The following is a 12,673-nucleotide window of genomic DNA, read 5'->3' on the forward strand; positions in this document are numbered from 1 at the left end:
GGTGATAACTTGTTGAATCCTTGCCTATCAGTAACATCTGCTTCTTTACTGAACACATTAATTTTGTTGCAATAAGTCCTTAATTAGCCTTCGGTTTTATGGTGATTGATCAGATTGAACATTTTATCTTCGGTTGATTTGTAATATCTGATTATGATTATGTGATCAAATCAAATCAGATATGTTGATTTATATTATCTGATCATTTAGGAAAGTTTATGTCACGACCCAAGTTCTCCCTCTGTGAACTGTCATGACAGCACCTAGTCTCCATGACTAGGTAAGCCTAACAAAACCTCAAAAATGAAATAAAAATGCAAAACTATCAATTAACAAAAAAATATAGTAAAGGAGTTTAAAATACCGCTCAACATATACAATAACACTCTCTCAAACTGAACACAAAACACTCCCAAAACCCGGAATCTCATGAAATTACAAGCTACAGAAGTACATGGTGTATCTAATCTCCAGAAAGTCTACCAACGAAGAAAAAATACAGGAAGTCTATAACTAAAAGAGGAACAGAGAGGGACTTCTAGGTCTGTGGACGCGGTAGATATACCTCGAAGTCTCTCGATCGCCTCGCCTCACTAGAAGTAGGGCTGAGAAGTAGAACCTGGATCTGCACACGAAAAACATGTGCAGTAAAGGGCATGAGTACACCATAGCGGTACCCAATAAATGACATGCCTAACTTCGGTCGAGTAGTGACGAGGAAGGTCATATATATATATATATATATATATATATATATATATATATATATATATATATATATATATATATATATATATATATATATATATATATATATATATATAAACAGAATATCAAGAGAATTATAAAGGAATTAATAAACAATCGATAAAGAATAAAATCACAGAAAGAATATGACTCAGTACACAGAGATAACAATAGTGGATCTCCCAGGATATCGTCCCGTAGTCCCAAACGTAAGTGTGCAGATGATCTTCCGGGATATCGTCCCGTAGTCCAAATCATAAATATATAGGGGGATCCCCCGAAATACCGATCCGTAGTTCCAAAGTAAATATCCAGTACAGGGGGAATCTCTCGGGATATCGTCACGTAGTTCAAATTCTAAATGTGCAGGGGGGATCTCCCAGAATACCGATCTATTGTCCCAAAGTAAACACACAACAGTCTCAAGAAAGAATCCTACAATTTTATTCAAGTTCGTATCAGGAAAACAGGGAATTTCTACTCTAGACATGCTACACAAAAATTCAGGTAAGCAATTAAAGCAGGTAAGACAGTTAAGTCACATAAGCATGCTTTCCTAAGCTAAACAGGAGGCTTCATATACTAGTGTTGCTCAGTTAAAAGAAAACATAGATATTTGTTTAATGAAAACAGGATTTTTCAACAATTAGCACATGTATGCACTCGTCACCTCATGTACACAACATTCATAAAATAACAGTACCAAAATCCTAAGGGGAATTCCCTCACACAATGTTAGGCAAGCCACTTACCTCGAACCAGCTCAAAATTAATCTGATATCATGCTCTTGCCATGAGTATCCAACTCCGAGCGGCTCAAATCTAACCAAATCAATTACATAACGTAAATAAAACTACAAGCAACTAATTTAGCTAATGAATTAAAATCTACAGTGAGAAATTAGAAAATGCCAAAAATCCTTCCCGGAATCACATCTCAGAATCGGGTAAAAGTTACCAATTTAGAACACCCATTCACTCACGAGATCACTCATCCAAAAATCACTCAATTCCGACAACTAAAACCCAATCAAAACCCAAAAACATGGTTGAGGAACTTTTCCCCCAAATCCACATTCTTCCACTCAAATTCTTAGATTAAATAAGGAAAATAACAATCGATTAGTGTATTAGAATCAAATTAGAGTTAGAATTCATTACCCAATCTTTCTGTAACGACCCGATCGGTCGTTTTGAGCTTTTGTACTTCGCTCGCCAGTTCTTGGGCATGACTAGCCCCATGTGATGTATTATGACTTATGTAAATTCTCGGTTTTGGTTTTCAGGGTAATCGAAATGAATTTGGAAGAACAATTCTCAATTTGAGGCTTAAAATTTGAAAGGTTTGACCAAGTTTTGACTTGTTAGTATATGATCTTAGATTTAAATTTTGATGATTTGGTTAGCTCCGTTAGGTGATTTGGGACTTAAGAATGTGATCGGAATGTTGTTTGGAGGTCCGTGGAAGGTTTCGGCTTGAATTGGCGAAATTGGGATTTTGGCATTATCTGGTTGATAGGTGAGATTTTGATATAGGGGTCGGAATGGAATTCCGGAAGTTGGAGTGGGTCCGTTGTACCATTTGTGACGTGTGTGCAAAATTTCAGGTCATTCGGACAAGGTTTGATAGGTTTTTTGATCGAAAGCGGAATTCGAAAGTTTTTGAAATTCTTAGGCTTGAATCCGATGCATATTTGGTGTTTTAATGTTGTTTTGAGCGTTTCGAAGGTTGGAAGAAGTTTGAATGATGTTATGGGATATGTTGGCATGTTTGATTGAGGTCCCGAGGGCCTCGGGTGTGTTTCGGGTGGTTAACGGATCAATTTTTGGACTTTGGACTTGGCAGATTTTCTGGTATTTTCTTGCAGAGAAATCCTTCTTCACGTTTGCGAGAGGTTCTCACGTTCGCGAAGGGTTAATGAGAGGGGCAGTCAAGTTGTTCTTCGCGTTCACGATGTAGGTCCCGTGTTTGCGATGGTGTGTGAGTTAAGGCTACGCGTTCGTGTTGGTGCTCCGCGTTCGCGTAGGGTCGAGCGGTGTGGTCATTCGTTCGCGTGTGGCCCTCACGTTCGCGAAGGAGAGATTTTGTTCAGTGAAGCTTTGAGCTTCGCGAACACAAGGGTGATGCCACGTTCGCGATGAAGAATACCTGGGCAGTCAGTTTATATTTTTAAAATCGAGGGTTTGGTCCATAATTTCGAAATTTCATTAGAGAGCTCGGGAGAATGTGAACTTTGAGGAAAATTTCAGTGGAGCTATCGGGGTAAGTATTCTTCACTCATATTTAGTTTAATTTCATGATTTAGTCTTGAATTTCATCATTTAATTTGAGAAATTAGTGTGAAAATTGGGGGAAAATGGAAGAAAAGTTTGAGAATTCTTTTGGGGATTTGAATGGGCATTTGATATCAGATTTTGATGATTTTGGTATGTATAGACTCGTGAGACGATAAGGATTCTATTAATGTGATTTTTACCGGATTCCAAGACGTGGGCCCTGGGGTCAGGTTTGGCCAATTTCGGGATTTTTGGTATAAATTGGATATTTTTCGAATGGGCTTCGTTCCCTTAGCTTATTTTGATGGTATGAATCTGTTTTTGGCTAGATTTGGAGCATTCAGAGGCCGAGTCGAGAAGCGAAGGCATCGCGGGCTAGAGTTTGGACCGGATCGAGGTAAGTAATGACTGTAAATGTTGTCCTGAGGGTATGAAACCCCGGATTTTACATCGTTATGCTACTTTGAGGTGATGCACACGCTAGATGACGAGCATGGAGTCGTTCACCAATGGGGATTGTGACTTGGTTCATCCCGTGCGACTGTTAAGTCGCGTATTTGATTGAAAATTATTTGATATCATTGTATTTTGAAAAGTATTGCTATGTTTTTGGGCGGAATGCCATATTTGGGCCTCGTGCCAACTGTTTTGGACCCTTATGGGACTTTTACTACTTTTCCTCACTATTTTGACTTAATAATTGAACTCAGTTATGCTGTATTTTAGTAATTTCCTAACTCAGCCTTATTTACTCAATTTTTACACTATAAATGATATTTGAGTCGAACCCCCTATTTTACTAATAGTCCGAGTGACTTGTGAGGTTGATGGCTGAGAGAGGCCGAAAGCCTGATTGTGAGGTTGATGACTGAGATAGACCGAGGGTATTGTTGTGAGGATTATATATTTATGGATATATATATATATATATATATATATATATGTATGTATGTATGTATATTGATCGGGCTGCATGCCGCAGCGGTTATTATATGGTACTTATTGAGCGTAAGTGCTGAGTGTGAATGCTGATTGATATGAGTTGAGTCATGAGTGACTGAGAGGCTTTCCCGAGGGGCTATATATATATATACGAGTGATGTTTTGCCCGAGGGGCCTGTTTATGAACTTACTGGTTTCACTCCTCCTTAAAGTGAGTTTCTATTGAATATGCTGATTTAATTATTGCTTTCACTCATCTTTAGACTGAGCCTCTATTGAAAATGTTAAACAAATATTTTAACAACTTACCTTTAAACTGAAGTTTTACAAGGTGTTCGAAATTTAGTCACTAATTTGGCTTTGTTACTTCCACTGAGATTTTTAAGTTACGAGATGGTTATGAATTTCTGTTTACCCGAGGGGCTGTATACTAATTATGTTGGGGCCGATTAAGATTTGTATCACTTATATATATATTTCATTAAACCTCTATTAAAAAGGTTGGAAAGATATTTTCTAAAGGATGTTTACTGAAGTTGGAAATTTAACGAAATGATTTGATTTGTATCATGTTTTGGGAACATGCGGTACTCGCTGTGGTGCTATGACGTGGTTTACGTGATTTCTTACTACTCAGTCTTCATCACTTTTATTACTTACTAAGTTGGCATACTCACATTACCCCCTGCACTTTGTGTGCAGATTCAGGTATTTTTGAGCTCGGTGGCAGGTTCATCGGAGTTAGCAAGGTAGCTGCCTGGCGATCGCGGCCCTGCTTTTCTCCCTCCTTATTCTTCCTTAATATACTCTTGTGATTTTCCCGACCATGTTGGTCTTTACGTTGTTAGACAGTTGTAGTAGATGCTCATGACTAGTGACACCCCGATGTCAGGCTTGTGTATTTATGCCGCACTATTCATTTAAACTTACATCACGAGATTATTAATTAATAAATGGTATAAAATTAAATTTTACTAAATAATGGTAGATTCGGGTGTTGTGTTGGTTGGCCTAGTTTCGCAATAGGCGCCATCAAGACCGGGTCGATTTTTGGGTCGTGACACTTTCTCCTTCAAAATCTCTCCAGAAATCGCCCTCCACCGAGCTCCAATTCGATTTTAGAAGTTATGAATTTCAAACCTTCGATTTCTCTTTTTCTGCCAAGTGAATTCCGCTTCTGCGAGGGGTCCACCTCACCTGCGTTCTTGTTCCTACGGCTCCTACTCTGTACCTGCGAAATTTTGTTAAACGACCAGATTTCCGCACCTGCACCCCTTTACTCGCAGATGCGGTTCTATTTCTACGGTCCTTGAGCTGCATCTGCGACCTCTGATCTCCAAGCCTCAGACCGCATCTGCGTTCACCAACCTGCTTCTACGGCACCGCACCTGTGGTCCAAACTCCGCAGGTTCAGCAAGTTCATAAATTGCCTAAGTCAAATTCAACTTCCGTTAAGCATCTGAAACTCACCCGAGGCCCCTGGGACCTCAACCAAACATACCAACCAATCCTAAAACATCATACGGACTCAGTCGACCCCTCAAATCACATGAAACAATGCTAAAACCACGAATCACCCCCCAATTCAAGCCTAATGAACTTGAAATCTCAAGAATTCTACAACCGATGTCGAAACCAACCAAACCATGTCTGATTGACCCCAAATTTTGCACACAAGTTACATTCAACACTACGGAACTATTTCAACTTTCGAAAGCAGATTCTGAACCCGATATCAAAATCTCACTATCGATCCAAAAACTTTAAAATTTTAACTTTCGGCATTTCAAGCCTAAATAAGCTGCGGACCTCCAAAACACAATCCCGACAAGCCCCTAAGTCCGAAATCACCCAACAGAGCTAATAGAATTGACAGAATTCCATTTTGAAGCCGTCTTCATACAGTTCCGACTATGGTCCAAATTCTAAACCTTAAGCTCTCATTTAGGGACTAAGTGTCCCAAAACACTCCGAAACTCAAAACGAATCTTCCCGGCAAATCATAATAGTAGAAATAAATACGGAGAAAGCAATTAATAAGGGATCAGGGTGTTAATTCTCAAATCAACCGGCTGGGTCGTTACATCCTCCCCATCTTAAAACATTCGTTCGTCCTCGAACGAGCATAGAGACATACCTGAAGTGGTGAAAAGATGAGGGATTAGATTAGATTAGATTAGATTAGATTAGATTAGAAATACCCCTTTGTCTGCAATCAGGGGATTATTTCCTTTTTATTGATTTATTTTCTCCTATAAATTATGTATTCTTTGACAGAAAAAATATACTATTTCAATACCAAAACTAATATGGTATCAGAGCAGTAGCCTCTTTCAACCTTTTTCTTTTCCTTTTGTTCATGGCTAAAACAACCTTTACTGGGCAAAGAATCCCAATGGCAACAATAGAAGCCGAGAGTGATTCATATCATTATCCTTTCAACTAACGTCTCATAGGTTGAATGGAAAAAATTATCTAGAGTGGGCACAATCTGTCCAGTTAGCAATGGATGGCAGAGAAAAACTTGGGCACTTGACTGGTGAAATCAAAAAACCTGAAGCTGGAGATCCAAAAATGAAGGCATGGAGGTCCGAGAACTCATTAGTAATCGCGTGCCTTCTAAACTCTATGGAACCAGCAATAGGTAAACCATATTTATTTTTGCCCACTGTTAGGGATGTATGGGAGGCTGTTAAAGAAACCTATTCAGATGTTGAAAATGTTTCTCAAATGTTTTGAATTAAAAATTAAGCTTTGGAAGGCTAGACAAGGAGAGAGAAATGACCATCTATTACAATAAAATGGTTTCATTATGGCAAGAGTTAGATCAATGCTACTATGATGAGTAGGAGTGTCCGGCAGATAGTGTGAAAACAATGAAAAAAGAAGAAAGGAGAGAGTTTATCTATTTCTAGCAGGATTAAATCGAGAATTTGATGAAGTAAGATCTCGGATTCTTGGGAAAATATCTTTGCCATCTTTGCGTGAGACTTTCTTAGAAATAAGAAGAGAAGAAACCAGAAGTAATGTCATATTGAAATTAGATTCTAGTCTAGATTCAAAAGTAATATATTCTTCTGCACTGGTAGTTGCAAAAGGAGATGATGACAAGAAGAAGAAACCTTGGTGTGATTTACGTAAAAAGCACTGGCACACTCTCAAAACATGTTGTAAATTCATGGGAAGCCTCCTAACTGGAAGAAAAATGGAGTTGACAACCGTGGCAGCCATGCATTCCAAAATATTAATGAAGAGTAGGGGCAACAATCTTATTCAGAGGAATCTCCATTCACTAAGGAGCAATTAGAGTTCTTGCACAAGCTTCTTCAGAATCAACTCCAAAATAATAAACCAAGTCATTCCAATCCTTCTTGTTCTTTTACGCAATTAGGTATTGCACGGTTCGTTTATCTGAGTACAAACTCAAATGGTGTGAACTTCTGGATCATCAATTCAGGAGCTAGTGACCATATGACAGGAAATTCCCATTTGTTCTCTACTTACTTACCTTGTGCAGGGAACAAGTTCGCATTGCTGATGGATCTTTTTCAGCAATTGCTGGAAAGGAAACTATCAAACTTACTCCTTCTTTGAACCTCTTTAATATCCTTCATGTACCAAATTTAACATGCAATCTTGTGTATGTTACCAGATTAACCCAATCACTCAATTGTCGTGCAATATTTGACTCATTTTCTTGTGAATTTTAGAACAAGGTCACAGGGAGGATGATTGGCATTGCTAAAGAGCCTGGAGGTCTCTATTTCCTGAAGGATAGAAATAATTCAGTTAATAAAAATTCTATTTGTTTGAACTACATTTTTATTGAGAATAAGGTTATGATTTGTGTCACACCTCCTTTTTAGCTACACCCCCGGAAAGGCGTATATAAGGGAGTTTTTTTCAACTTAAAGTGACAATCGAAAAGGGATTATTTTATTAAAAATTTAGAGTCGTCACTTGGGATAATTTATGGTGTCCCAAGTCACCTGTCCAAATCCCAAATCGAGGAAAAGATTGACTCTGTATTACAGTCCGCGAACCAGAAATCTAGGTAAGGAATTCTGTTAACCCGGGAGAAGGTGTTAGGCATTCCCGAATTCCGTGGTTCTAGAACGGTCGCTCAACTATTATAATTGGCCTACTATCTGATTTTAATACATGTTTTAGCCTATGGTTCATTTTTAACTTAAACCACTTTTATTCATTTTTTAAAGAAAATTGCAACGTTATTAGAACACGTCTCGAACCACGTCACATAATTGCACCCGTGCTTTTTGACATATTTTAACATCGTTGAGATTTGGATTTGGGTCACATAAATACGCACCTGAATTTAGGAATGTAATATTATTAAACTAACGTGCCTAAGCAATTACGATTTTGCAACTTTGCGAGGGCCATGGAAATTTGCTAAATGGTGCACCTCGAATTCTAGGGGTCAAAACGAAGTTAGTCAAAACGAGGGCCATGCAATTGTTATTTGTTCGCACACCTCGACTTCCAATTTTAAAAGGGCATTTCAACTATACTTAGAGGGCCATAAAATATTTGATTTCGAATGGCACGTTTCCACTAATTAAATTAACTAAATAAGATTTAAGGGAATTATAGCTACTTGTTAAAACATAGCTGAATTTAAATTGTGAATCTAAAGGGGCTAAGACTAAGTGAAAATTACTTCATTTTGTTTCAGAACTTGGGCTTGGCCTAACGTGAGTCCCAGTGACCCAGTAAGCCCAAACAAGAAGCGCCCTTTGAAGCATGCTCAAGTCAAGTGTCACATGGGTCGCGAATCGAACCCATGTAACAGCAAAAACGACAGATTCAGAGTATGGTCCGCAAGATAAGATTGTCAGTTAATTGAATACAACGAGGAGGAAAGTATTAACCAATGAAGTAAACAAAACTGAGATGGGCATAGAAATGAAAGTGCAAACAAAAGAGAAAAGGGGGATTTCACATTTGCAAATCATAAACTACTGGGAGTATTCAATACGATACATTAAGGTAATCATTTGGTTGAACAATTTCAGAAATCATCACATGGTTACGCACTCACAGACTAAGCTGGTTCGACCAAAACTCAACAGACACGCATTAGCAAGCGTTTCTTTTCAACTCATTCTTCATACTTTGAACCTTTATTCCAAATGATCCTAAATTGAAAAATAACTTATAAAGCAACTAGAGAATATCATGTTCATACCCACATTCTGCATACAGAACTCAGCTAAAAGTCATTTGGCAAACTTAACTTAACTTACTGCACTAATACAGGCGAGACTCAAAGAAGAAACAGATGAACCACTAAGGGAAATCCAACACTAATTATGGAAATACTAAAAATAAAAACTAGCATGGTCTAATTCTCAATTGCAAGCCATTCTTTGACAAATACACTAATCAGAACATTTAAAGCTACATAGTAATTATAAAACTGAAAGAAGAAGAGGTAAAGTCCATCAACAATATCATATCCCTCTAATTCTCAACTCATACTTTAAGTTACACATCGAAGACACCCATAAAGATCGAAATGTACCTGGGAAAAGAGAAGAAACAAAGAAGAAATGAGTGTCAGTAGCTCAGCAACAGCAGTAGCAGAACCCAGCAACCAGGACTCCGACAAAACCAAACTCAAAACCAAGAAGGAAGTGCAGCAATCCAGAAAAACAGTTTCAATCGAGTGGTAACTCAGCAGAATTCAAACCAAGCTTAAAACCAAATTCAATCCATCTCAAACACTCAATGAATCAAAGATTGCTTTAGAAGGTTGGAAATTTTTTTTAAAAAAATATCAGAGAAGGAAATCAATGAAACAGTAAAATTCAGTCATTTGGTATTTTCCAAGATTTTTATCTCTTAGACTCTCCCTTGAAAGGCAAGAAAAGCTGTCTTTATAGGCAAGGCAAGTAGGGCAGCCTTAAGGAAATAAATTCTGCCCTTAGGCCCTTCTCAAATTTCCATTTTAGCCTAGATACCACTAGTTGAAAATTCAGAAGTTCAAATAAGTTCCCTTCCCCAGCTTCGTAGAAGCTTCCCATTCAGTTACACAAATATTCCCTTGCCCAATTTCCTAAACTACCCCTCGAGCCCTGATTATTTACCCTCCCAGCCTAATCCAACTATGGCTCAGGCCAAACCGAACAACCAGAACTCTAAGGCTATTGTTGGGATGGGTCACAATAAATCGAGGGCCCAAAAAATTCACCCAGCCCATGAATTTTCTGAGACCCAAAACTCTGACCCCAAACATTATCATTTAAATGATGGACCCAAAAGAATCCAATCAATACTAAAAAATCGAATTAGTTCTATCCCTTTAGCAAAATTAATTAAAGTTAACTCATGGCTATGAATTCAAACAGAAACAAAAGGAAAAATGAAAAGAAAAAGGCAAAATGAAGATGGAAGAGAAACACCAGAAACAAAGTTAAATAATGAAACTGACGAGGAAGACGACGGAGAAGAGACGGAAAGAATACCTTTAAGGTCGCCCGGACAAAGCTTGATGAACTCTACGACTTTGATTTGATTCAAAACAAACATTAACCGTATGTTCTCAAAGAAAACAAATGGTCAATACCCGTTCAAACCCTATCGTTCAAGGGAATTTGAAGGCTTGACGGATTCTTTTCTTCTTTGTTTTCAGATTCAAAACTGGACTGATTCGGTGAGGACTTGGGAAGAAATGGTGGTGGATTGGGGTTGAGGAAAGGGCGATGGTTGCATGGATGAAATTTGGGTGGTGTTCGAGTTCCAACGCCAGCCGGAAATGGCGAAGGGATGAAGGGCGGCATTAGGGTTTGGCAAGGAAATGAGAGGCAGGGGTAATGAACAGAAGGGGGTTCTGAGGGGGGTGGGGTTATTCGGACACTTAAATACACATGAAACTTCAGTTCTGAGCCATTTGATCAAAGGGAGATCAATGGCTCAGATTCCACAATCCAAAACGGCGTCGTATTTTTGGAGGGGATGGACCAGGTATCAGGGGCGGGTTTGGGCTAGACTCGAGCTGTTTTTGGGAGGGGGAATTTACGTGGGCGGTTACAATTTGGCCCAAAACAGCCCTTACTTCTTTTCTTTTCCTTTTCCAAATTCAATTTTCCTTTGTTTTTTCTCTTTTTTTTAATTAATTTAAATCCTAAATCAACTCTTGAGCTAAATTAAATTACCAAATTAAGCTAATTACTCAACACGGTATTTTCAATAATTAACTAAATTCTAAATTACCAAAAAACTAAAAATTTCAAAATTAAAAGTTAAAAATGCAAAATGAGTTATCTTTGTGATTTTTCTATTTGTAATACAACTAAACTACTAATTAATTGAAAATTGCAAAATTAAATCCTAAATGCAAATGCAATGTATTTTTTTATATTTTCATGAATTAAATAAAATAAACGTGCACAGACAAATGCAAGCAATTAATCAAAAAATGCTACAAAAATCCATGAAATTGCAAACAATGGGAAAAATTTATTTTGTTTGAATTTATGGGAAGAATTCATATAGGGCAAAAATCACGTGCTCACAATTTGACATTATAGGCTCGGTCATGCTCTCCAGGCGGGCTCCTGACTTCTAACTTGAACTGTATTCCCTGCTCTCCAGGAGGGCTCCTGATTGCCGACTTGAATGTATTCCCTACTCTCCAGGCGGACTCCTGACTGCTGAACTTGAATGTATTCCCTACTCTCCAGGCGGGCTCCTGACTGCTAAACTTGAATGTATTCTCTGCTCTCCAGGCGGGCTCCTGACTGCTAACTTGAAATGTATTCCCTGCTCTCCAGGCGGGCTCCTGACTTCAATGAAATAGACAAAACAAAGAAAATTTTCTGCCCCAATTTGGAGGTTGGGCACAGATGTAAGTGTAAGACGGATCACATTACCAAATATCAATAAAAACTTGAAAGCTAAAACTTTGAATTGTACTCCCTTGTTCTTCAGGCAGGCTCCTGATTGCTGACTTGAAATGTATTCCCTGCTTTTTAGGTGGGCTCCTGACTACTGACTTGAAATGTATTCCCTTCTCTCCAGGCGGGCTCCTAACTGCTGAACTCGAATGTATTCCCTGCTCTCCAGGCGGGCTCCTGACTTCAATGAAATGGCAAAAACAGAGGAAATTTCCTACCCCAGTTTGGTAGTTGGGCACATATGTGAGTGTTAAACTGAATTATATTACCAAATATTACTAAGAATTTGAAAGCTAGGTCCCATTATTCGGGGGGGTCCTGATAATTCTTAACTAAACAACAATTTTAAATCTAAGCTATATCTTTTAAAGACATGACTTCCGCTACATCTTGCTATCTAAGAAGGTCTTTAAACTACTCCCCATTATACAAGAGGGTCCTGAAAATCAAAAGTCAAGTTTTATCTTAAGAGTGACAACTTTTATGGCTGAATTATACTACCCTACAGCAAAATTTACGCTAAATGTTGCTATCTAATTGAAATTTTAAAGCTAAGTCCCATTATCCATGAGGGTCCTGAAAACCCCTAATTGAATCCTATCTCAAACATGCAAACTTCTAAGCCAACTTATATTCTTTTGGAATGCATTTATGCTAGATTATGCTATTTCTGAACATTTAAACTAGGTCCCATTTTCCAGGAGGGTCCTGAAAATCAAAAATCAAACCTGTTTGTTGAATGCCTTTCTCCACGGAGGGTTTCTCTGAAACAACCGAAATTTTCTGCC

The 12,673-nt window shown here is 38.2% G+C and overlaps 1 protein-coding gene across 1 annotated transcript in view; it reads left to right on the forward strand.

Moving 5' to 3' along the window:
• The window catches only part of LOC142174449 (uncharacterized), a 107,744-nt gene extending 99,912 nt beyond the window's left edge, over positions 1-7,832 (forward strand). The window contains exons 2-4 of the mRNA XM_075240244.1: positions 6,423-6,554; positions 7,484-7,580; positions 7,677-7,832. Coding sequence (XP_075096345.1) covers positions 6,423-6,554; positions 7,484-7,580; positions 7,677-7,832 — 385 coding nt within the window. The remainder of the gene's footprint in view (positions 1-6,422; positions 6,555-7,483; positions 7,581-7,676) is intronic.
• Positions 7,833-12,673: the final 4,841 nt, after the last annotated feature.

This window comes from Nicotiana tabacum, chromosome 20 (genome assembly GCF_000715075.1).
Source record: "Nicotiana tabacum cultivar K326 chromosome 20, ASM71507v2, whole genome shotgun sequence".
NCBI lineage: Eukaryota > Viridiplantae > Streptophyta > Magnoliopsida > Solanales > Solanaceae > Nicotiana > Nicotiana tabacum.